Source organism: Paroedura picta, chromosome 4 (assembly GCF_049243985.1).
Source record: "Paroedura picta isolate Pp20150507F chromosome 4, Ppicta_v3.0, whole genome shotgun sequence".
Classification (NCBI taxonomy): Eukaryota; Metazoa; Chordata; class Lepidosauria; order Squamata; family Gekkonidae; genus Paroedura; species Paroedura picta.
In genome coordinates, this window is record NC_135372.1 from 144,419,962 (window position 1) to 144,444,380 (window position 24,419).

General features: G+C 55.1%; 1 protein-coding gene across 1 annotated transcript in view; it reads left to right on the plus strand.

Annotated features, from left to right (window-relative positions):
• The first annotated feature begins 859 nt into the window (after positions 1-859).
• DNMT3B (DNA methyltransferase 3 beta) overlaps positions 860-24,419 on the plus strand; it is a 44,586-nt gene continuing 21,026 nt past the window's right edge. The window contains exons 1-8 of the mRNA XM_077336080.1: positions 860-1,057; positions 16,088-16,229; positions 18,142-18,248; positions 18,647-18,799; positions 19,039-19,176; positions 20,142-20,300; positions 21,163-21,270; positions 22,310-22,451. Of these exons, the coding sequence (XP_077192195.1) occupies positions 16,094-16,229; positions 18,142-18,248; positions 18,647-18,799; positions 19,039-19,176; positions 20,142-20,300; positions 21,163-21,270; positions 22,310-22,451 (943 nt within the window). The 5' untranslated portion in view covers positions 860-1,057; positions 16,088-16,093. The remainder of the gene's footprint in view (positions 1,058-16,087; positions 16,230-18,141; positions 18,249-18,646; positions 18,800-19,038; positions 19,177-20,141; positions 20,301-21,162; positions 21,271-22,309; positions 22,452-24,419) is intronic.

Sequence of the window (24,419 nt, forward strand, 5' to 3'; positions counted from 1 at the left end):
AAATCCAGCCCGCCTGGCCCAACGAGATCGGAGCAGAGGGACTGAATTGGCCTGGCCTTCCCTGCCTCTGGATAGCAAATCCCAGCCTTCCTGAGGGGCCTCCCATCCAAGGCCTAAGCAGGGCTGTCCGGGCCCCTCCAGCTCACGCTGAATAGACTTTCCCCATCCTTTGCATGTGGATTTTGCTACCTTATGGGGGAGAACTGCAGGGCAAAGTGCATTCGCCCTCCCCCCACCCGACCCAATGGTTGTGTTCATCGTGAAGGTGCTCCTGGACTTGGGGGAATTGTGAGTGGGTGGGCAGAAGGGGCCCTGCCAGTGCTTGGCTCTTGGGGCCCTTTGGGATCCAGAAGGAAATCTCTTCCAGGCCAAGCTGGCAGCCTACTCTGAGGGTTTATTTGGGGGGGGGGGGGGGCTCATCATCTGGGCAAGGACTTGGGGTCTCTGGGGGTGGGCAGGCAGCTGTGAGTTTTCTGCAGGCATCCAGCGGGGGCTGGACTAGACAGAGGTCCCTTCCAATCTGGCCCTTTTGTCCCCGGCCTGCCTCTTCCGTGTGCCTGCCTGCCTGCGTGCCTGCCAGCGCCGCCTCCAAAGGTGAGTCTGGCCCCGGGGGTGGGGTGGGGTGGGGGATGGGCAAGAAGCGCTGCTCTGCCCCCGCGGCTGCTTCCGCCCTCCTGCCCTGGCCGCCTGCCTCCCCCTGGGGCGTGGGCCGGGGGTCCCGAGGAGGAGCCTCTCTCGCAGCCCGGCGGGCAGGCACCTGGGCACCGCCTCCATCGGCCTGGGACCGGCCCCGGGAGAGGCGGGCCCTCCCCTCCCCTCCCCTCCCCTGGCCCAGCCCTGCCCCGGAGGAGGGGCCGTCGAGCCGGGCGGGCAGGCAGGCAGGCGGGCGTCGCGGGGCGGGTCGAGGCGGCCGCGGGAGAGAGAGGCGCCGTGGGTCGCGGCTTGTCAGTTTCCGAGCGGAGCCCCGCGGGGAGCAGCAGCAGCAGCAGCAGCAGCACAGTTGGAGGGCCGCCGGCCAGGCGCTGCCCCGCATACAGTCGCCGCTGCCGCCCACCAGGTGAGCGCCCGGGAGCCGCGCCGAGGGGTCAGGGCTGGGCTGGGCAGGGCAGGGTGCAGCCGGGCAGGAGAGCCGTCGGATGGGGAGCGCCGTCCAAGGGTCCCCCGCCGCGCTGGGGCGGGCAGGGCAGGGCGGGCAGGGGTCGTCCGCGCAAGGCGATCCGGGGCGGCCGGGCTGCCGCGCAAGAGGCTTGCCGGCGAAGGGAGCGCTGCTGGCGTCGGGGGGTCCTGGCCGCGCGATCTCTCCGGCGCTCCGGCCGCGGGGCTGGGGGCGGGAGGGGGTCTCCTCTCCGGGCTTCCCCAAGCGCTCGCTCGGCCGGGCCGGGTCGCCGTTCTCCGGCGGGGAAAGCGAGGCAGCGAGCGAGCGAGCGAGAGACGGGCTCGACCAAGGCCGGGCGGCCAGTCGGTGGCAGAGGGTCCTCGGGATGGGACAAAGCCCATGCATTGTCCTCGTGGGCAGCATGGCACTGCCCGGCCAGCAGGCAGCGGCTCCGGCCTCTTCCGCCCCGTCCAGGGCTGCTCCGGCGGCGGGTGGGGGGGGGATTGGCCGGCTTCCTTCGAACAATGGCCCAGGAGATTTGGCCCGGCAGGGAGGAGGGCCACGTGCTCCGTAGGACACCCCCCCCCCGCACAAGGCGGCAGCCGGGACTTGACCCCCGCTTGGGGTGGGGGCGGGGGCGGGCTCCTCACCTTGAAGGCTTCCAGGGAAAGACCCCTCCTCTGCAGCAGCAGATGCAAGAAAGCCGACGCCAGGAGAACTTTCTGCCGGCTTGCAAAGGATCTAATCTAATCCAAGCGGTCGGAGGGGCTGGTCAAGTGAGCCTGAAGCAGCAGAACAAGGCTTGAGTCCAGGGGCAGCTTGAAGACCGGCCAAGTTCCATTCCAGGCTGAACCGTCCTTGTTCGGAGAAGCTGCCTGCACTTTGATGCTAGGACTTCGAGGAGTCCTTTGTTGTCTTCCAGGTGCCCCTGGACTTCAGCATTGCACAAAGCGAGGGAAGACACCTTTGCAGAGGGCCAGATTTGTCCTTGGGCTTGCAGAGGAGTTCCTACTGGCCTACGCTCCCAGTTTTTACAAGAGCCCTCCCCCGCAGGCCAGTTAAGTATTTGGAGAAACAAAATACACTAAAAAAAAAGAAGAAAGAAATGCCCAAGGTCAGTCTGAGATGTCTTGAACCCTGCCCTTCTATGGGTATATGCATAGGCAAAATGAATCAATCTCAAAATCAGAGTCTAGTGGCACCTTTAAGACCAATCAAGATTTATTCAAGGTGGGAGCTTCCGAGTGCATGCACAGAATGCTCCTCTGCATGCCCTCGGAAGCTCCCACCTTGAATAAATCTTTGTTGGTCTTAAAGGTGCCACTGGACTCTGATTTTGTCATGCCACTTCAGACCAACATGGCTACCCACTTGAATGTATCAGTCTCAGTTAAGGCTGCCAACCTCCAGGTAAGCACAGAAGCAAAATGGGCTGTAGGTAAATATGAAAAAACCACGAGAGGCAAGGACTTTCCAAACAAGGGTCTGAGGTAGTGTGCCTGCACAGGAAAGCTCACGCCTGGGATAAAACTTTGCTGGTCTTAAAAGGGCCTGATTGGACTCAAATTTCAAAACAAGCAAACAGCAGAGCCCAGGCCTGTTGCAAAAAGGAACTAGTCGTGACTCACGCTGGAAGGAGTAATCGTTTCCCAAAAAAAACCCTTTGAAATGTTTTGGAATTATCAAGCATGCTCAGATTTTTAAAAAGTCTACCATAATCTTCCTCGGTACCTAAAATTGTATCTAAAACATTTATCAAATTACAAATAAATGAAGCGTCTGCTTAAATACATTCTGTAGAAACATCCAGAATGCAAACCTATCTCTACCAGCCTCCAGGAACGTCATGAGAATCAGACTTCAGTGTGCTCGGATGTTACTGACAAATATGGGGGAAATTCCCCCAAATAGTCCCTCAAACAGGTGCCTGGAGCTGGACACATCTTTCCTGCTGTTGGTTACATCTCAGGATTATATACTTTTTAGACTCTGAGAGCCAGAGTGGTGTTGTGGTTAAGAGCTGCGGCCTCTAGTTTGGTTTCCCCACTCCTCCACCACATGCAGCCAGCTGGGTGACCTTGGGCCAGTCACAGTCCTGATAGTGCTGTTCTCATTGAGCAGTTTCTCTCAGGGCTCTCTCAGCCTCCCCTCCCTCACAGGGGGTCTGTTGTGGGGAGAGGAAGGGAAGGAGATTGGAAGCCGCTTTGAGCCTCCTTGGGGTAGTGGAAAACGGGGTACAAAAGTCAACTCTTTTTCTGTTATAAAATGTAGGCTTGTCATTAGGCCTCTGGCTCCCATTCTCATCTGTTTTGGTCTTTTTACACTTTTGGGTGCATTCTCAAGATGTGTAGAATCAGAGTTGGAAGGCACCTCAAGGGTCATCTAGTCCAACCTCCTGCAGAATGCAGGAAATTCACAACATTGTTGCGGTTCAGTTTCAGAAGGGAGCCATGTTGATCTGGAGTAGAAGAGCTGGATTCGAGTCCAGGGGCACCTTCGAAACCAGCAATATTTTCAGGGTAGGAGCCTTCAATGCAAAGTCCACTGAAAGCTTATAGCCTGAAAACCTTGTTGGATCTAAGGTGCAAAACGTGTACCTACCTTGCTCTCATTTTGGTTCACCAGCTGCAATCCCACCATCCCATTGGCTCCTGCAGGAGGACTTGGACCCTGCTTAGTCCCTCAGTCATCTGAGTGGAGTTTTTAAAAAGTGTTAGATCAGGGGTAGTCAAACTGCAGCCTTCCAGATGTCCATGGACTACAATTCCCAGAAGCTCCTGCCAGCATTTGCTGGCAGGGGCTCCTGGGAATTGTAGTCCACGGACATCTGGAGGGCCGCAGTTTGACTACCCCTGTGTTAGATGAATGAAAAAGAGTGTGAGAGGGAGCTGTTTTTGAACCCCACATTTCACTACCTGAAGGCATCTCAAAGCGGCTTCCAATCACCCTCCCTTCTTCTCCCTACACCCTGTGGGTCTGGTGGGGCTGAGAGAGCTCCAACAAGGCTGGGCCAGGCCCAAGGCCACCCAGCTGACTGCCCATAGGGGAGGAGTGGGGAATCGAATCTGGTTCTCCATATGAGAGGCACCAATTTGGCTGTGTTTGCAAAATAAAGGAAGGCCCATTCAAGTGTGCATCTCCTTTAAGTGGATGCTAAAGTGGAACAAAAAGACCCAACCATAAATTAATGGGCACTTGTGGCAGGCCACTGAGGTGGCTGCCTTCTGCACTTGGGCAGATGCTCTTGGCAAGGAGGTTAGAGTTGCCAACCTCCTGGCGGGACCTTGTATTAAAACTGATCTCCCCACAACAGAGAAAATATCGGCGTTGGAAGGTGGACCATAGTGTCTTAGTCCACCGAGGGCCCTCCTCAGAGCCTGCCCTTTGCCTGCAAATGTCCAGGAATTTCCCAGTTTCCCAGAGTTGGCGACCCCACTTGGCATCTTCATTGTGCAGAAAGCTTAGCGGTCTATATGATCCACCAGATGCCAGTTCTGGGAAGGCAGAGGAGTGCAGGAGCTTCCCAAGAGCCTTTGCGTGGTGTCAGTCAAGCCTCACTCCGGTTTGTGGGGCTTGCTTTGGGGCAGGGGGTGGGCAAAGTGGCTCTCCAGATGTCCATGGACTACCATTCCCATGAGCGCCTGCCAGGCCACCCCTGCTTGTGACTCGCTCACTGCCCTGGCGTTCCGGCTCATGTCTAGATTGGGATGAGCTTGGCTCTCGAATGTGTTGGTTGCTGCCATTTTAGGGTGAAGAAGGGGGAGTCAGATCGCCAGATCCCGGTTGGATCCTGGAGATTTCGGGGCGAAGCCTGGGAGTAACGGGGACCTCTGCAGGGTGCTGGGCAGACTGGCCCTCCAGATGTCCACGGACCATTGTGCTGGCAGGGGCTCATGGGAATTGTAGTCTGGACACCCCTGCCATCGAGTCTGCTCTTCAAAGCAGTTGGGGACCCAAAGGTTGAGCTGCAGGAATAATTTTAAAAATTGCCAAATGTTTATTGCATAAAGTGCACTAATGCAGCCCATTAAAAACACAGTCATGGTAATTTAAAAGCATCCCATTTCTAACTGCACATGGAATAGAGCAACATGCTCCAACCCCGAGGGCCCTTCCTCAGTGGCCAAATCATGGTGAGGAATGCGCTCGTGCGTAAAATCAAAGGGCTTGCTGCGTGGCAAAGAGAAGTCTGTCAGGAGCTGCTTCAACGAGTCTTTCTCAGGTGAAGGTACCTGATTTAGAGCCCACCTTCCGGAGCCCCCCCCCCCCCGCTTCAGCCCAGCCCTCAGTCACCAGGGCCTCCCCACGTGGGTCAGGGAAAGCTCCGTTCCTCTTCAGAGCAGCAGCCCTTTTCTGCAGACAAACCTCCTTCCGTTTATTGTCCGGCATGTTTGCAGTAGCCAGGAGGTCCCAGGAGGTAGTTTGCTGCTGGCTGCCTTTGCATTCCATGGGGCCTCCCATCCAAGCACTGTGCAGGGGGCATCCTGTTTCACTTCCAAGATCTGCTAGCCTGGGTTGTCCAGGGCAGGGCTGCTGAGGAACCGATCTCTCTGGCCTGGAGGTGAGCTGGAATGCCGAGGGATCCCCAGGCCCCACCTGAAGACTGGCGTGGTGTTGCTTGCAGGTGTCTGTTCTTCCCTCCATCCATCCATTCACCCACCCACCCACCCACCCATCCATCCATCCAGGGGTGTGCCTTGGCCTGTGGCATTTCTGTGGCAGATCTTCCCATGCAGTCCTATGCTCTGCTTTCTTTAGTTTCCCATGGCAAACTGGGATTGTGCAGATATGATTTGTTGCAAAAACGGTGCTTATCTTGGAGAGCCGGGGTGGTGTTGTGGTTAAGAGCGGCGGCTTCTAATCTGGTGAGCCGGGTTTGATTCCTCCACATGCAGCCAGCTGGGGGATCTTTTCCCAGTCCCAGTTTTGTTAGAGCTGTTCTGGCGGAACAGTTCTTTTAGAGCTGTTCTCCTAGAGCAGTTCTCTCAGAGCTCTCTCGGCCCCTTCTACATCCCAGGGCGTCTGTTGTAGGGAGAGGGAGGGAAAGCAATTGTAAGCCGCTTTGAGACTCCTTCGGGCAATGAAAGTAGGGTATAAAAAACAACTCTTTTTCTTGTGGAGTTGTGTGCTCATTGTTATGATTCTGGACATAGTGGTGCTGAGAGATGCAACTTGGTGTACCTGCTTTTTCCTCCCCTGCTGCGTACCAAGAGTTTAAAAAAAATAAAGTGTGATTGACCATTGGGTATCTGCTTGCCTGTTCACAGCATTTAAAAGTTACCACCACCATTATCTTGAACAAGAAGTGTAGAAAGAAGACGATTAGATGGTTTTTATAGCCTGTTTTTCACTATGTTAAGGAGACTCAAAGCGGCTTCCATTCGCCTTCCCTTTCCTCTCCCCACAACAGACACCCTGTAAGGGAGGTGAGTCTGAGAGAGCTCTGAGAATACCCTGTGAGGGAGGTGGGGCTGAGAGAGCTCTGAGAGAACTGGGGATAGTCCAAGGTCACTCAGCTGCCTGCATGTGGAGGAGGAGCGGGGAATCAAACCCGGCTCTTCAGATTAGAGGCCGCTGCTCTTAACTGCGACACCCAAGAGATTTTAAAGAGCTGCTGTCCGAGTTCCGTTTGGCCTCTGGCTTCTTGGGCCAGTGTGGTGTATTGGTTAAGAGTGGTTAACTGGTTAGCCTGGAGAACTGGGTTTGAGTCCCTCATTCCTCTTCCACTTAGGCTTGCTGGGTGACCTTGGGCTTGTCACAATTTTCTTAGAGCTCTCTCAGGCCCACCTACCCTGCAGGGTGTCTGTTGCGGAAAGAGGAAGGGACGGGTTTGGAAGCCACTGGGTCGTGAAAAGCAGGGTATTAAAAACCAGCTCCTCTCCTCTCCTCTCCTGCAAAGTCAGGGGGGCTGCAGGGTCAAAGGGGCTGGGGGCCCTGCTCCGGAGCATGAACTGCCAGCTCCGCACCACTACCTTCTTTGGAGCTAGCTTGCCTTTAAACCAGAGGTAGTCAACCTGTGGTCCTCCAGATGTTCATGGACTACAATTCCCATGGAAATTGTAGTCCATGAACATCTGGAGGACCACAGGTTGACTACCGCTGCTTTAAACGACACAAGCAAGGTTTTGGCGTGTGCGCATCATTGTGCGCACTCCTCCTCATGCAGACAGCTGGGGGACCTTGGGCTTGTCACAGTCCTGATGGTGCTGTTCTGACCGAGCAGCCCTGTCAGAGGTCTCGGAGTCCCTCACAGGGTGTCTGTGGCGGGGAGAGGAAGGGAAGCCGCATTGAGGCTCCTTCAGGTGGAGACAAGCGGAGGATAAAAGAAAAAAAACGTGACTTCGAGTGTTTTTAAAGATGGGGCAGCCTGACAAAGTGTGCGATACTGGATTCAGTTGCGCTTTGGTTGTGTCTCTGCGTGTGTCTCTGGCCCTTTCCAGCCGCCGGCCTGAGACCCCCAAGCCATTTGGGAGGAAGGGCAGGAAGAGGAGAGGGGAGTTTGAGGCTGTAAAACAGACGTTTCCGGGCTTGGGAGCCGGGAGGGTGATGGGAGTCTGCCCACATCCTCTCCCCGAACGGCAGAGGGCCCTGGCAGGGAAGCCATGAGGTTGCTCCAGGCGAGAAGGGAGGCTGTGAAGAAGGGGGCAGGAATCACAGAAAGCAAAATCGTGTGCCGGCACATTAAAAATGTTGTGCACATTAAAGGATCGGGCACAATGGCGTGGCCTTGTTTCCAGTGTCAGGGCTCAGGCTGGAGTGTGACTCCTGTGCTTCTGAGCATGCAGAGAGTTCTTTTACCAAGAGTGACACGGGGGAGGGGGGATGAGGGATCTGGTGCTGTGGCAGACAGATCAACCAAGAGGCATGTGGTTAAAACCTTCTGCTGGGCACCTCCTCTCAGGCAGTGATATCCAGAGATAGTAATACTGTCCTACCTAGCAAGGCTGTTGTAAGGATTACTGGCTGGTGGAAACAGCAAGAGTCATGGAGCACCCTGAAGTCCAATGGAATTTGGGGCAGGGTCTTTTAGCAGGGGCTCTGGAAGGGGCCACAAATGTTGCTAGTCCTTAAGGTGGCCGGTGAAGTGCTTCGAACGCAGGACCTGCAAACCATCTCTTCCGCTGGGGTCAGGAGCAACTGGGGCGCCTCCTCCCCCACCTTGCTGTGATTGGCTGAGGAGGGCGGAGGGTAGATGGGGATTGTTCTAAGGGGAGTTGATCGGTTTTATTGGGGATTTTATCTGTTTTATATGCAACCCGCCACGAGTCTCAGGAAAGGGGCGGGATAGAAACAAACAAACAAATGTAAAACGTTAGCGCTGTTTAAATCGTGTGCCCTTTCCCCAGATGCTCTTATCGCCAATCCAGCCAATCAGATCCATAGTCGTAAAAAAGACAAGTAAAAAACCCCAAAGAGCAAGAAAACCAATTTCCAATGAGTAGCGACCCCCCCCCCCCAATTTCTCAGTGGGGCATGTCCAAAAATACTTGCCTGCAAGAGCACCTGTTTCCATTCCGATGCACGGTGCCCTCATCCCCGCACAGGAGTAGGATGAGCTGGGTCACTGGTGGCGTCAGACCAGGATCTGGGAGACCCAGGTTCGAATCCCAGCTCTGCCATGGAAGCTCACTGGGGGAGCTTAAGCCAGTCACACGCTCTCAGCCTCACCTACCTAACAGGGTGGTTGTGAATTTAAAATGGAGGGTTTCCCCACTGGTCAGCCGCTTGACCATTACTGTTTGACATTAAGCTCACTGGGTGACCTCAGGCAGCTTTTTCTCAACTGTACTCATGTTCATAGAACCGGAGGGCACCTCCATCTAGTCCAATACTCTGCACAATGCTTTAGGATGCTTTGGGCTGATCCTGCATAGAGCAGGGGGTTGGACTAGATGGCCTGTATGGCCCCTTCCATGATTCTATGACTCTATGAATGCAGGACAAAGACGCTATGGGACCAAGATTGTGTCCAGGGGCACCTTTAAGACCAACAAAGTTTGATTCAGGGGATAAACTTTTTTAGATATCCGGCTTATCCCCAGAATAAAACTTTGTTGGCCTTAAAGGTGACCCTGGACTCAAACTTTATGCCAGTTTGGTGTAGTGGTTAGGAGTGTGGACTTCTAATCTGGCGTGCCGGGTTCGATTCTGCACTCCCCCACATGCAACCAGCTGGGTGACCTTGGGCTTGCCACGGCACTGATAAAACTGTTCTGACCGGGCAGTGATATCAGGGCTCTCTCAGCCTCACCCACCCCACAGGGTGTCTGTTGTGGGGAGAGGAAAGGGAAGGCGACTGTAAGCCGCTTTGAGCCTCCTTCGGGTAGAGAAAAGCGGCATCTAAGAACCAACTCTTCTTCTTCTTCAGTAATCTCAGGGCTCTCTCAGCCTCCCCTCCCTCACAGGGTGTCTGTTGTGGGGAGAGGAAGGGATGGCGACTGTAAGCTTCTTCTTCTTCTTCTTCTTCTTCTTCTTCTTCTTCTTCTTCTTCTTCTTCTTCTTCTTCTTCTTCCAAGGTTTGTTGTGGAGGTATAATAAGGAAGGGAGAAGCAAGTCTGCAGCCCCAGGCTCTTTGTACAGAGTTTAGGATAAAAACGCACTCAGTGGATTGGTTGGCTTAGAAATTCTTTCTTCCACGCAAGAAAACCTGTCTCTGCCGTCAAACCGACTGCTTGGTCTTGGGCAAGCGACTTGCACTTAGCTTCACCCTCCCACCAAATGGATATTACTCACAGCAGGGGTGGCCAAACTGTGGCTCACCAGACGTCCATGGACTACAGTTCCCATGAGCCCTTGCAAACCAGCAGGTCGAGAAACAATTTGGCCACCCTTGGTGTTGTTTGTGCATACTGTAAAAACTGCATTAAAAAAAAATGCATTTGCCTTATTTCTGGTCTCACTGGGACTCCAGCCGGATTACACAGAGAGAGGCAAAGGGACATTTTCATAAGCAATGAAATAGGACTAGGATTGTAGATAACGGGGACCAACTGACCAGAACTGAAGCTTAGTATCGGTATTGATATGACTAGTTAAACTGAGCTGGGTGTCCTAGGAGGATCCTCCATGCAGCCAGCTGTCCGCCTCTGTCTAGACCAGGGGTAGTCAACCTGTGGCCCTCCAGATGTCCATGGACTACAATTCCCATGAGCCCCTGCCAGCGTTTGCTGGCAGGGGCTCATGGGAATTGTAGTCCATGGACATCTGGAGGGCCACAGGTTGACTACCCCTGGTCTAGACCACAGTCCCTGGCTACTTATCCAAGTAACTTTGGAAACTGTTTTCTCCAATGTGACCCTTTTACCTGCTTAGCTACCAAGGGGCAGAGATTCCTCTCCCCCCCTCCCCCAAACTAGGGGGTTCTCCTCACTGAGAGGGAGGTCAAGGAAGTAGAAATAACAACGAGGCACACTTTGAATTTCTGAGGTCTTCCTCATCTGTGGCTCCCTGGAGGCCAAGCCCGAAGGGTGGGATGTGATTAGGACAAGGAGACCGCTGGCTGGTTAGAGCTGCCAACCTCCAGGGCTCGCCAGATGGCCATGGACTACAATACCCATGAGCCCCTGCTGCGAGGCAGGGGCTCATGGGCATTGTAGTCTATGGCCATCTGGCGAGTCACAGTCGGGCCACCCCTGCTCTCTGGCATACTACGCTGCTGAAGTCCCTCCATTTCCCAAAAACACACCTCTCCCAATTTGCTACATCGCCTTTCCTTCTTTCATTGTGCCCTTTATATCCTGTTCTATCTTTTTTTTTTAAACATTAATATTCCCCCCCACCTCCAAGAATCCAAATTCTGTAACAAAGCCGGAACAAAACCAGGCACCCCATAGTGCATAACGGGTGCTGCAGATGCTGAATTCTCCTAGCCTGGAGTGGGAGAAGAAATTCCACCTTGGGGCCTCTGAGCTGTTGATGGATTTGGCATGGCTGTCTTGGTGGAACGCCTCTCCCAGTTTGTCAGTCTCCAGAGCCACACAATATGTGTGTGTGTTTGTTTGCGTGATTCAAGTGGGTCGCTGTGTTGTATTGAAGCGGTAGAACGAAGTTTGAGTCCAGGAATACCTTTTAAGACTGGCCACGTTTTGTTCAAGGTAGAAGCTTCTATGTGAATGCACGCTTTGTCAGAGAGCCAGTTTGGTGGAGTGGCTAAGAGTGCCGGCCTCTAATCCGGGGAATCCTAGAATCCTAGAGTTGGAAGGGGCCTCCTGATTCATCTAGTCCACCCCCCTGCACTAGGCAGGACACTCACAACCCTATCGCTCAGCCACTAACCTGCCACCCCCTTGAGCCTTCACAGAATCAGCCTCTCTGTCGGCTGGAAGCTGGGTTTGATTCCCCACTCGTCCTCCACATGCAGCCAGCTGGGTGACCTTGGACTAGTCACAGTCTTGTTAGTACTGAGCGAATTTTGACTCCAATGGCACCTTTAAGACCAACAAAGTTTTAATCAAGGTGTGAGCTTTTGTGCGCAGGCAGGATTCATCAGACAATGAAATTCTGTTAAGAGCTGTTCTTGCAGAGCAGTTCTCTCAGAGCTCTCTCCACTCCACCAACCTTCCACGGTGTCTGTTGTGGGGAGAGAAAGGGAAGGTGATTGCAAACTGCTGTAGTGAAAAGCAGAGTATAAAACCCAACTCTTCTTCTTTGAATAAAACTTTGGGTGCCCCTGGACTCAATATTTGTAATGTGTTTGGGTGTGCGTGGTCCCTTTTTTGGGATCTGCTCCCTGCCTCTGCTAACAATTTGAAAACCCAGAGGAGAAACCTGTAGGACTCAACAGATGGGAGTTTTCATGGCAAGCCTGGGGGTGGGGTGGGGGGAGAGAGAAATAGATTGCCTGCCCCATCACTCTTATCTCTGGAGCACAACAGTTTCCTCCTTTCTTGGCTGGGGTGGGGGGAGGGGGGCTTGGTGGACGAGAGGAAATAGTTTGGTTCCAGGGGGAGGGGGCCCAAACGCAAGCCCCGTTTACACATTTACAGCGAACGCTCTTACAGCATCTGGATAAAGTTTGCACACAAAGTTCTTATCCCTTGAATTCAGCTTTGTGGGTGAAGACCCACAACGCTGAATTCAAGGCGTAAGATCTTTGTGTGCAAATTGCTCCTGGACTCAAGTTTTGTCCTGCTGTGCCCTGCCTGAATCCATACGTACCTCTGTTTGTAAGAAGGAGCCAATGTGGGTACCTGGAGGAATGCTGAGTTTTTCAACCTGGTGTGCATGAAATGTAACGTGAGCCTTATTCACTGCACATGCAATGAACAGTCAAGATACATGGTCTGCGGATGGTCTCCAGGTTTACTGGCCAGACCTTCTTAGCACTTGGATGGGAGACCTCCAGGGAAGCCCAGGGTTGCTCTGCGGAGCCAGGCAAGGGCCGACCACCTCCGAAGGTCAGTTGCCTAGAAAACCCCACCAGGGCCACCCTCGACCGGCCGTGCCTTGACCATGGCACTCTTCCCCCATCCGTGAGCTACGAAGAGTCACAAGTGTTGGGGGCTGGACTCTTGAAAGTTTACCCCCCCTCCCCAATCTTGCTTGTCTCCTTTTGTTGTTGTCAGCCATTCAGTCGAGTTCGACCCTTGGCCATCCCATGGCACAGCCGGCATCATCCCCGAACCTGCACCTCCCTCAGCTGTGCAGTGTTCTGGCCGTGCCCAACCAATGCCTGGTTTCCTTTCCCCCTGACCAATCCTAGCAGAATGGCGCTCTCCAGTGAGTTGGGTCGCATGATGTGGCCAAAGTTTTGTGATTTTGCCTTCCACGGTTTGTGCGCTGTAGCATTTCCTTGTTTGTGACTTTTGCTGTCCCTGGAACCTGCAGAAGCCTTCTCCGGCACCAGAGTTCAGATTCTTCTCTTGTCCCATTTCTTCATCGTCCAACTCTCACAGCCATAAGTGGCTGCTGGAAATACGATAGATCTACCTTTGGGAGTCAGGCTGATGTCCTTGCTTCTCCATGGTTCAGTTCAAGCTCGTCATTGCTGACCAACCCAGAGCAATTGGACATTTTATTTCCATTCTGCAATCGCCACTTTAATCAATTTGTGATCCAAGAAAAATGAATTCTTGAAAGCGCATTTGATCTCTTCCCCATCCATTGCTATTGTGAGATGTCTGTTTTTTGCAGTGGCTATCACCACGGTCTGCGCGCTACTCTTGTAAGGTAGGGCAGTTTCCCAGAGAACAGCAGGGGGACATGGATTACTTACCTTTCTTTTACAGCTGCTGCAAGTCCGTTTTATGGCATTTCTTGGTCTTTAACAAGGCGGGTTTATGTTGTTTTAACTAGCGCTTGGAAGCCGCTTGGTCTGCCTTTGAGGCTGAGGGTTTGCAAACAGACCCGGAGGGAATACGATAGCCTAATGGAATGTTATTTGCCTCTCTATCCGATGGCAGGGGTGGCCAAACGGTGGCTCTCCAGGTGTCCATTGACTACAATTACCAATTGGCAGGGGCTCATGGTACTTGTAGTCCACAGACTTCTGTAGAGTCACCGATTGGCCACCCCCTGCTGTACTGCTATGCCAGTGTCCAGGTGGGACCTCGGTTCTCCCGGAATGACAGCTCCTCTCCAGACTAGAGCAGGGAGAGTCAAACTGCAGCCTTCCAGATGTCCATGGACTACAATTCCCATGAGCCCCTGCCAGCATTCGCTGGCAGGGGCTCATGGGAATTGTAATCCATGGACATCTGGAGGGCTGCAGTTTGACTACCCCTGGTCTAGAGAGTTTAATTCCTCTGGGGACTTGGATGCCTTGTTCTTTGGGGGGGGGGCATGGCCCAGAGGGTCCTGAGCCCTTTGGAGAAAGGGTGGTCCACAAACAGGACCCAGTTCTCTTGGAACCAAGGAACAAAACACAGAGCTGAGGGTCCCAAATAAGTTGTGATCAATGGAACTGTTTATTCAAAACAACAGCTGGAAACCACACAGGTTGGATTGGTATTTCGATGGACTTGCTCAGCAGCCAGTACCCCAAAATAATGAAAGCACAAGTCCAGTTCGTGTCCGACCCATTGCGACCCCATGGACAATGATCCTCCAGGCCTTCCTGTCTTCTCCCATTCCCCGGAGTCCATTTAGGTTTGCACCAACTGCTTCAGTGACTCCATCCAGCCACCTCATTCTCTGTCGTCCCCTTCTTCTTTTGCCCTCCATCACTCCCAGCATTAGGCTCTTCTCCAGGGAAGAAGGTGTGATTATCCTACAACTGAGTGGTCCTCTGTTTGTTAACCTCCAGGGAAGGCCAGGGGTTCTCCTGGAATGGCAACCAATCTCTAGAGCCTGGGGAAAAATGAGAAATGTGGAGGTTATGAATAGTCTAGCGCAGTGGTTGTCAACCTGGGGGTCAGGACCCCATTGGGAGTTGCATGACCCTTTCGCAGCAGGGCAAGCATCTTGGCCGGGGGGGTGGGGTGGCGTTGCCATCCACATAACAGCCTTGCGGGGTAGATCGAGAGAGCGAGATCGGCATGGGTCACCACACCATGAGGAACTGTATCAAAGGGTTGAGGAATTAAGAAGGCGGAGAACCACTGGTCTAGCTTTTAATCCAGAGAGCTGGCTTTGATCCTCCACTTGAAGCCCACCTAGTGACCTTGGACCAGCCAGTTCTCCCTGAGCTCTCTCACTCCCACCTATCTCACAGGGCGCCTGTGGTGGGGAGAGGAAGGGAAGGTGATGGTGCGCCTCTTTCTGCCCCCAATCCCCCCCCCCTAATTTCCCAACCCGGAGTTGGCACCTCTCTCTCTCTTGCTGTGGCGTCGCAGTCCTGATGCTTGGCCCCCAGTGGCGCCCAGCCTAGCAACGGGGAAGGGGATGCGGTTCTTGCAGGAAGGAGCCGTGCAGCTGGGATGCCAGGCGGGGCTTGCCTGCATTCTGCGACTGGGGCAGCTGTTTCCTGGAGGGAGGGAGGAGGGAGGGAGGGAGGGAGGGGGGGATCCTTTGGCGCTGAAATTTCTCCCTGTTTGGCACAGCTCTAGGGGGTTGACCCCCGGTCAGCAGAAGGCTGTGCCTTGTTTTGAAATGAGATAGGTCTGGATTCGAGATCAACTCCCCCCCTCACCTGGATGGGAAGCAGGATGGTTCATCTGCTGATTTATGGAGCAAATGGAGAGGCCATCTTTCCAGAGATCAGCTTGGTTAATCTTGCTTGCATTTTGTGGGATGCACTTGCACAACTGTGACACAGAATAGGGATCAAGTATCACTCTGGCTTGGAATAAGGCAGGTTGCGTGTGGCTACAGGGAGGTGGGCAATGGCAGACCCCCTCTGAACGTATCTTGCCCTGAAAATCCCAAGGGGGGTCACCGTTCGTCCGTTGTGACTTGGAGGGCCCCAAATGTGATGAGCCGGTGCGTTCTCTCCTGCCCTCTCCCCATGAATCTGTTAGTCTTTAAGGTGCCACCGGCTCACTCTGGCTGCTGTTGACTAACCCAAGATCCCCCCCCCCAACATGCCGAAAGTCAAGAAGGGGCTTCCGGTTAGCAATAAATTTAGTTATTGATTTTTCCCTTATCAAAGAAGTGAGCTTAGCCATCTTTGCAAACCCCAGCGCCTTTAACCGCTCCTCTACTGTGGGTAATTTTGCCATTTTTCCGGTTCAGAGGACAAATTTCCGTGGCTTTTTGCCGGCTGTTTGTCCCGCAGTCCCCAAAAAAAGGTCTCACTGGCAAATGAGTCTTTAATATCTTCTGCATTATTGAATCAATTTGAATCCAGAGTTTCTTGGCTTCGTTCCAAGCCCACCAGATAACAGGGTAATATTTCCTGCTTGGACTGGAAACGTCTCTTGCCATCCCTCCTCAGCATTTTCTCCTTCTGCTCATTCTTCTATTGTCCGCCCCGGTATTGGGGCATGCAGAGAAGGCCGAGGAGCCGCGGAACTCCCCGCCATGGGGATATTTTTTCTCCTCGTGGGAAGATTACCTTGGAAAGACAAGCGGGTTGTAAAAGTGACCCGTGTTCTCTGAAAATCCACCCTGCAGGCCAAGATGAAAAGGGAGAAGTGCCTCAATGGGGCGATGGAGGACGAAGAGAAGGCGGTCATGGTCAACGGGATTTGTGAGCATCCCACGGAGGACGAGGGAGAGCCCATTACAGAAGGACCGCAGAAGAATCAGGACGCAGGTACTCTCTTACACGAGGGCAGGCGGCTGAGAGCCCCTTGGAGACTCCTTCGGGCAGTAAAAAGCAAGATACAAAAATCTCACGTCCTCCTCCTCTTCCTCCTCTTCCTCTCTCCCTTCTCCCTCCTTCTTCTGGGTCTTGAGAAGGGTCTTGCCTGCCAGCAGGGGGCGCTTCCCTCCCCTGAGAATTACGCTCCACCTGATCTTGTCTTTTATCAGTTGCATTTTTATTGATCTTGTTATTATTTATAGCAGTGGTCCCCAACCTTTATTAGGCTGGGGACCGGCAGGGCATTGGGCCGCGCCCACGGGGACCGCACCCGCGCGGGCCACGCCCACGCTTCTGGCCGCGCCCGCGGGCCGCGCATCAAGCCACGCCCGTGGATCGGGCCGCGCCCGCGGATCGGGCCGTGTGGGCGCGGCCTGCATGGGCGCAGCCCCGCCCTGCTTCCCTCTCCCCGCCCTCCCGCAGTAAGTAGCTTCCCGGGCCGCAAGCTTGCAGCCTGGGAGGTTTTTTACTGCGGGGGGGGGGCGGGGAGAGGGAGCTGCGGCCCGGTGCCATGGCCTTCGCGGCCCGGTGCCGGGCCGCGGCCCGCAGGTTGGGGACCACTGATTTATAGAGAATAAGTTGCATGTTTATAATCTCACTGGCTGCCTCCTCTACTATACGCTTGGTCTATACATGTTGGACATCTAGTCTTTAAGGTTATCTGGTTATCCCTGAGTTACTTAATTCAACCACTGCCTTTCACCCCTTATGTCTTCCTTCCATTTTTGCTTCACAACAACCCTGTCAGGTAGGCTAGGCTGAATGTGAATAGCCCAAATTCAGCCTGTGAGTTTCCGTGGCTCAGGTGGGATTTGAACACGGGTCTCTTGGATGCAATACATCACTCTAAGCCTGCCTTTCCCAACTTTTTAACCGTTGAGAAACCCCTGAAACATTCTTCATGCTCCAAGAAACCCCAGAAGTGGCGCGATCGCGCAGAACATGGTTGGGAAGCAGAGCTGTGGACACGCCCACCCGGGGCCCCTCCCCTTCCCACCCCCTTCAGGCCCATCATTGGCCATTTTGGTAGGGGGCAGGTATACATGCCCATATATGTTCATATCTGTAACAGCTTCGCTGTTTTATATAAAAAGCTAAGAGATAGATGGATGGAGAGTGGGCGGGCCCTGTCCGATCTTCGGCCCAATTGTGCTGAAGATTGGAGAGGGCCCGCCCACTCTGGTCTTTGGCCTGCACTGCCAGCCCTGCCAGGAGTGCTCTGGCAAACTCCCTGCCATTGCACTCCTGGCTACTCCAACCTGCTAGTAAATCTGGTGGGGAGACATGGCTGCTCTTCCCCCTTGGGCTGGGAAGCCCTCATGCCGCCTCTGGGAGAGCTGTGGGGGGAGGGGGGTTGGTTGCCCTTCCCCCTTGGGCCGGGAAGCCATAAGGGAAGGGGAGCTTCCCCCTCCCCTCGGTGGGAGACCCCCACTAGAGCCCACCTTATTTCTCCTATAGCGGGCTTTAAGGCTACATGTTTAACAAATAAATATATATAAAAATTAATTCCCACCCATTCAGGAAGCTCTTCCAGGGTCATCAGGAAACCCCGGGGCTTCACAAAACCCTGGTTGGGACAGCCTGCTCTAACCACTAAGCCCCCTGGCCTTTCCTTTCCTGCCTGAGGGATGGTTGGGAGGGCTGGCATGATGGTTCAGGGGCTCTCCGGCAGGGCTCTTGAGCACTCGTTGGACAACTGAAGAAAGATAAGATGGGGGAGTGGAGGGGGGGGGACAGCCTTTCTGCCGTCTGCAGCTGAACCTGGACCGAAGGGCAAATCTGCCTCTCTGGGCTTGGCCTGGGAGGGATTGCGAGGCCTCCCTGCCGACCTTCCACCTCTAAGACCACGTTTTAATTTCTGCAGACCACACCGACCCACCAAAAGAACCGGGCAAGTCCAAGCGGCGTGGCAAAGACCAAGTGGCCAAGGAAGCCCCCTCCCCGACTGCGGGGGCCAAGGACGGGCAAGAGGTAAGTTCTCCCCCCACCCTCGCTGGACGTCCGCCCCCCCCGGCGTGTCCTCCCATTCCTTCCAGCCAGGCCTGCATCCCAAGAACCTCGGCGGTCGCTGAGGAAGGAGAAAAACCTTTGCCTGCTCGGTCCTGCCAGAGAGGGGCTTGGCTGGCCGGGGTTGGAAGCGGAAACTGGGATCGGGGCGGATCTCGCTTTGGGCATCAGAGCTGGTGGGCTTAGGACACGGTTGGTGGGGCCACAGCAGAGAAGTCCATGGCTGTGCAGTTGTTGATTTTGCCCATCGGCAGGTTGGCCCTTGGGGGACCCTCAATGGGGTGGGGGGTGGGGTGGTATTTCTGCATCCTGTTTGCTCTGGAACGAGCCCCCTGCACCTGCACCTGCACCTTGGCCCCCAGGTACGGACGCGTGGCACCGCCGGCTGGGAGAACAGCTTGCGACAGAGACCGCCTCCCCGGATCGTCTTCCAGGCAGGGCCGGCCTCCAAGGAGAAGAAGCCCAAGGATGACGTGGAGAGCGTGGAAGGCTTTAAGGAGAGGCACAAGATCCGGGTAGGCTCCCGGCCCCCCCGGGCTCGGCTGTGGTGGGGCAGAGGCCGGATCTGTGTGAGCTTCGGCAGGTTTGCCTGGCTCCTCGGCCGCTGCATTGTGGCTTGACAGCGAGGAGACGGCCTGCTCCGTTTCAAATGGTCCCAGACTCCCTTGGTGCTTCCCTGCCAGCCCCCTTCCTAGCGGGAGGTCCCAGGGCTCTCTCCTTTCTGAGCTCCCCCTCCCTTCCTCCCCCTCTGCAGTATTCCAAGCGGCTCTCTGCAATCCCCGAAGTGGACTACACGGACGGAAGCGCCTCAGAGTCCTGCCAGAGTGGCGGCATTCCCAATGGGTGTTCCCCGGCCTATTTGGGAGTCCTGCGGAGCTTCGGGGAATACCAGGTGGGGAGTTGGCTGGGATGGGAGGGGAAGAGGCAGGGTAGGTCCCCTCTGAGACGTTACAAGGGGGGGGGGGAGAGGGATCCGGGGCACACACACACCCCTGCTCCAAGGGACTCCAGCTAGGAGAGATGCTGTGTCCCGCCGGCACATGAACGTTCGTTCAGAACGACAAGGGGGGATTCAGCCACGATCCTGAGCAGAGAACGCAAAACTGGAATCTTTTCCCCAAAGAGGTGGGGATCAGGAGTGAGTTGCAGCGGGAGAAAGGAGAATCGGAAACGGATTTTAAAAGGTTTAAAATGGAGCATGGGGGTTCATTTGCCCTGATGTCAGAGGGTCATGAAGACGGGGACTCCCTGCCACAGGAAGTTGGGGGGGGGGGCTACAAACACAGGCAGCACCAAAAGGGGACCGGATGAAAATTATTCTCCTCATTCTCTTTGTCCGTCCGTCTGTCCGTCCGTCCGTCCGTCCGTCCGTCCGTCTGTCCTTCCTTCCTTCCTTCCTTCCTTCCTTCCTTCCTTCCTTCCTTCCTTCCTTCCTTCCTTCCTTCCTTCCTTCCTTCCTTCCTTCATTCATTCATTCATTCATTCATTCATTCATTCATTCATTCATTCATTCATTCATTCATTACCTGCCCCTCCCAGCACGCTGGCTCATGGTGGGTGACAACATTGAAATGCCCACAGCAAAACAAACCACCCCCAACTTAAAACCATTCACCATCCGATGACATGCTAACCCCCCCCTGTTCAGTAACCCCCCCATCCGACACCTCAGGGGAGACGATGTCCCGGAAGGGGAGCCTGATGTCCCGGCCTAATGAGGAGGGTCCCTCGAAATGCGGAGTAGGTGACCCACAGGAAGGCCCGGGGCAGGCCATGCCAGACCACCTCCAAGACGCCCGCTGGTGGCCATGAGGGCGTTTCTTCCACGTGACGCCCTCGCCTGTGTTTGGCTTCCAGGACGGGAGAGATTTTCGGATCGGGGAGCTCGTCTGGGGCAAGATCAAAGGCTTCTCGTGGTGGCCGGCCATCATCGTCTCTTGGAAAGCCACCTCCAAGCGCCAGGCGGCTCCTGGGATGCGCTGGGTGAAGTGGTTCGGGGACGGGAAGTTCTCAGAGGTAAGGGGGGCTGAGGAAGGGGAGGGGGGGGTGGCGAAGGCTCTGCGGAGCCTCTGGCTGTCGTCAGGAGCTGAACTGGCCACGGGAACGTTCCAGGCGTGAGTTGGTGGCTTTCTTTTCACAAAAAAGGCCAGCAGTGAAGCCCGTGGCTTGCCCCAGTGGCCTGCGGTTGGTCTGGGGTGGGTTTTGCCAGGGGAACGTCACACCTGCAAACCGCTCATCTCTGGACTATAAAGCTGAGCTCTGCAGGGGAAAATGGCTGCCTTGGAGGAGGGGCTGGGGGGCACGAGGCCCCGCCTCCAAGCCGCACGGAATGTTCCCAACCCAGGGGTTGCCAACTTCCAGGGGGGGCCTGGAATTAGAGCTCAGCTGCAGACTATAGAGATCAGCTCCCCAGGGGGAAAAGGCTGCCTTGGAGGGGGGGGGGGCTCTGAAGCGTTGCACCCCAATGAGCTGTAGGGGTGCCAGGCTCCAGGTGGGATCTGGGATTACAGGTCATCTCCAGGCAACAGAGATTAGTCCCCCTGGAGAAAATGGCTGCAGTGCCCCATTGCAAGGGAACAGTAAACTTCCTCCAATCAGAGTGGCACTCTTCCCCCCAGCAGCAGGGCACCCTCTGCTTGCCCCAGTGCTCTGAGCCGCTAGAGAGGGCGGTATATAATAAATTAAATTAAATGAATGAATAAGGGGACTTCCTGGGGCTACGGCCTCTCTAAAGGGCTGGTTGACCCCTGGGTGAGACGGGAGGCTGGACTGGGTGGAGCCTCCCTGGTCCAGCAGGGTCCTCCTTGCATTCGCATGTTGTGGTGGGCCGGTGGAGGATCTCCCTGTCTTCACTGCAGTAAACTTCTTCTCTCTGCAGGTCTCTGCAGACAAGCTAGTTAAGCTGGTGGCGTTCTCGGAGCATTTCAACAGCACCACCTTCCAGAAACTGGTCTCCTACCGGCAAGCCATCTTGCACGTCTTGGAGGTGATCGGGGAGAGAGGGCAAAGCGGGGGGGGGGGGGGGGGGGCCTGGGGAGGCCGTGAGGGTCCCCTTTGGGTCTCTGCTCGTGTTGGGGGCCCCATCAGCTCCCAGGCCTCTCTCCTGTGTTTAATGGCCCACAAGAGAGTCAACATTTGTTCCGATCTTTGGCCAACCAGCCCATGTTGCATTCTGGGAGGATGAAGCACCTGAGAAAACCCCAGTTTGTGGCTCAGCTGGACACCTGTGTGGGGCAAGAAGGGGTCCTGAAGCTGAGATGGCTCTCCCTTGCCACTGGCATGCACCTGGGACGGACTCTCCCTTGGGTAGAATGGAGAGATGGGGACACCCTCTTTCGGTACCCCTGCAAGTGGACCCCGTGGTCCAATCCTTGTGAAATTCAGGGGAGGGTCAGGGGAGGGTCCCCCAGAGATACCCTGAAAGTTTGGAGGCTTTCACTCAAACACCTGCCCCCCCCCAGGCCCCGGGAACGGCGGAAGTGCCAGAATTCCCATTAAAGTCAATGTCGCCATCAATGGGGACCGAAGCCGAATTGGTCCGGATCGGTGCAAAAGCCTATTCTGGAGCCATGCTGTGTCACCTTGCAAGGGCGGGGGTCCCCTATGCCTTTGACCCTGCGGCCACTTTGGGAATTCGGACACACTGGTGGACACAGGCACAGAACGGCGGCCACAGGAGGTGGAGCCAGCCAGAAAATGGCTGCCCTTGCTTATCACTGGCAGTCTTCAAGCAAAGGTTGGATACACACTTTTCTTGGATGCTTTAGGATGCTCTGGGCTGATCCTGCGTTGAGCAGGGGGTTGGACTAGATGGCCTCTATGGCCCCTTCCAACTCTGGGATTCTAGGATTCTAGGATTCTATCTTAAGTCCCAGAGCGGAAGCTGGTCCTCCAAAGATCTGCCCCTTCAAGGGGAAAGCCCAGTTGGCCCCACCCAGTTGGCCAGGAGACGTGCTGGCAATCTCCTTGGCTCCCCGGGGCACCAGGTGGGGGACCTCTGTGGTGAGAGATCCTTCTTTCGGCAGGTGGCAAGCAGCCGATCTGGCAAGACTTTCTCGAGCGCCGCGGGGGATTCTCTGGAAGAGAAGCTGAAGCCTATGGTGGATTGGGCCCTCAGCGGCTTCAAGCCTGCCGGAGGCAAAGGGCTGAAGCCGCCCAAAACCTCAGGTGGGACTTTTGTGCTGGGAGAAGGGTGAGGCCGACAGAGGCAGCCAGTTTGGGGGAATCCCTGGGTGCCGCATCTTGCCGGTTCTGGCTTCATGAGCCCAGCGCCGTTTCTTGGCTCAGCTCTGACCTCCTCTGCGGCCGGCAGCATGACAACAAGCAGCCGAAGGATGGAAACTCTGGCTGGGCTGCCCCACTGCCAGGGGGTACAGCATGGCTAGATGGTGCCCTTTCGATGCTTAGGGCTGATCCTGCGTTGAGCAGGGGGTTGGACTAGATGGCCTGTATGGCCCCTTCCAACTCTATGATTCTATGAAAGGAGATGAAGCCCTTGCTGCAAACTCAGAGAGAGAGCTAGGTGGCCCCTGGGGTTTGGCCCCTGTGTGACCCAGAACGTTGGACTGGAGGGGCCACTGGCCTGATTGATCCCTCATGGCTGCTCTGTCATTCTGATCTCTGAGGCACTGACGCTCTGTCTTCTTGGTGCTGGGGGGGGGGCACAGTGGGAGGGCTTCTGGGGTTCTGGCCCCAGTGTAGGACCCCCCAATGGCCCCTGTGAGACACACAGTGTTGGTCTGAGTAGGCCGTTGACCTTCTCTCAGGTTCTTTATGCCCTTTTGACGCCTCTGAGTTTAAGTTTTAAGAAAAGTGCTCTGAATTGCCAGAAGAGGGGCAGGAAGGCAAGAGAAGGAAAGAGACAACTGCCTTCTTGAGAGTAAGCAAAGCTCCAGAGGGAGCAGATTTTCCAAGGACTTCTCTCTGCTGGCAGCTGCTGATGGACAAAGACCTCTTTGGGAGATGACTTGGTTTGTTTCATGATCGGCCTCTAGGTGGCAGCAGAGGATAGCCAAAAAGCTCCCTGCACAGAACATGATTGATGGGATTCGAAGGTATTGCTGGCTTGCCAACCTGCAGTTGCGGCCTGGAGATCTCTTGGAATTAAGATCTGATTTATCCATGCCCTTGGAGAAGATGGCTACTTTGGTCTCGAGAATCTATGGCATTGCATTCTCCCCCTTCTCGGCCCTAAAAGTGTGTGAACACTAATTTGCTTGCTGACTTTGAGTTCTTCCTGCCCTGTAGGCTGACCATAAGCTTTGCAATTCGGAGTTCATTTCATTCCGGGGCCCTTCTCTGTGATGCCCTGTGCCCAACTAGCCCCCGATTTCTAGGGCTACGGAGAATTAGCATCCCCAGCGCCAAGCCTGCCAATTGCCCAAATCCCACAGCCCCAAGTGGGAACAAGACGACCAGCTTCAGGGAGTCAAACTAGCAGCAGAACTCCTCGTTCAACAAAGCAACAAGGAGGCTGTGGGGCTGCAGACTCCGCAGCAGCAGCATCCGGAGCAAAAGGGTCTGCCCCTCTCCCCCGGCTGTGTGTACATTTAGCCCAGAGCAAGTCCCCTCCCCCCCCAGCCCCCCAGTTGGTCAGCTGGTTTTCCACTCTGCTCTTGGACGTCTGGCAGGCTTCCTTCCCTCCCCGTCAGGATGCCTGGAGACCCTTCCGGGCTGCTTCCTTCCCGTCCTTTCTCCGCTCCTAAGCAGAATAAAGCTGATGACATCAAAGTCTCTCTCCCCCCACCCCCTTGCCTTTTGTCGCCCCTGCCTCCCAGGGCTTGTGGCTGGGGAAGTGGGGAGCTCCCCCTCCCTGGCAGTCGTCCAAGGGCAGCTGGACAAACGCTCGTCCGGGAGGCTTGAGGCTGATCCTGCACTGACCAGGAGGTTAAGCTAGGACTATTTCTGCACTAGCAATACAGTTTGGCTTTGCATTTTAACGGGTCGGCCTTTTTGTTCGATTCCGCACTTAAAATGGCCTCCTCGGACACAGTCCCAAATTGCCCCCTGGCCTGCCTGGCAGCAACGGAATCCCCAGAAAACTGCATTTCATCTTTTCAAGTGGGGTCTCATGGGATCCGATTCGGAGCTGCCCAAGGTAGAAATGGGGGCAATTGGGTTTTCCCCTGTGCCCGC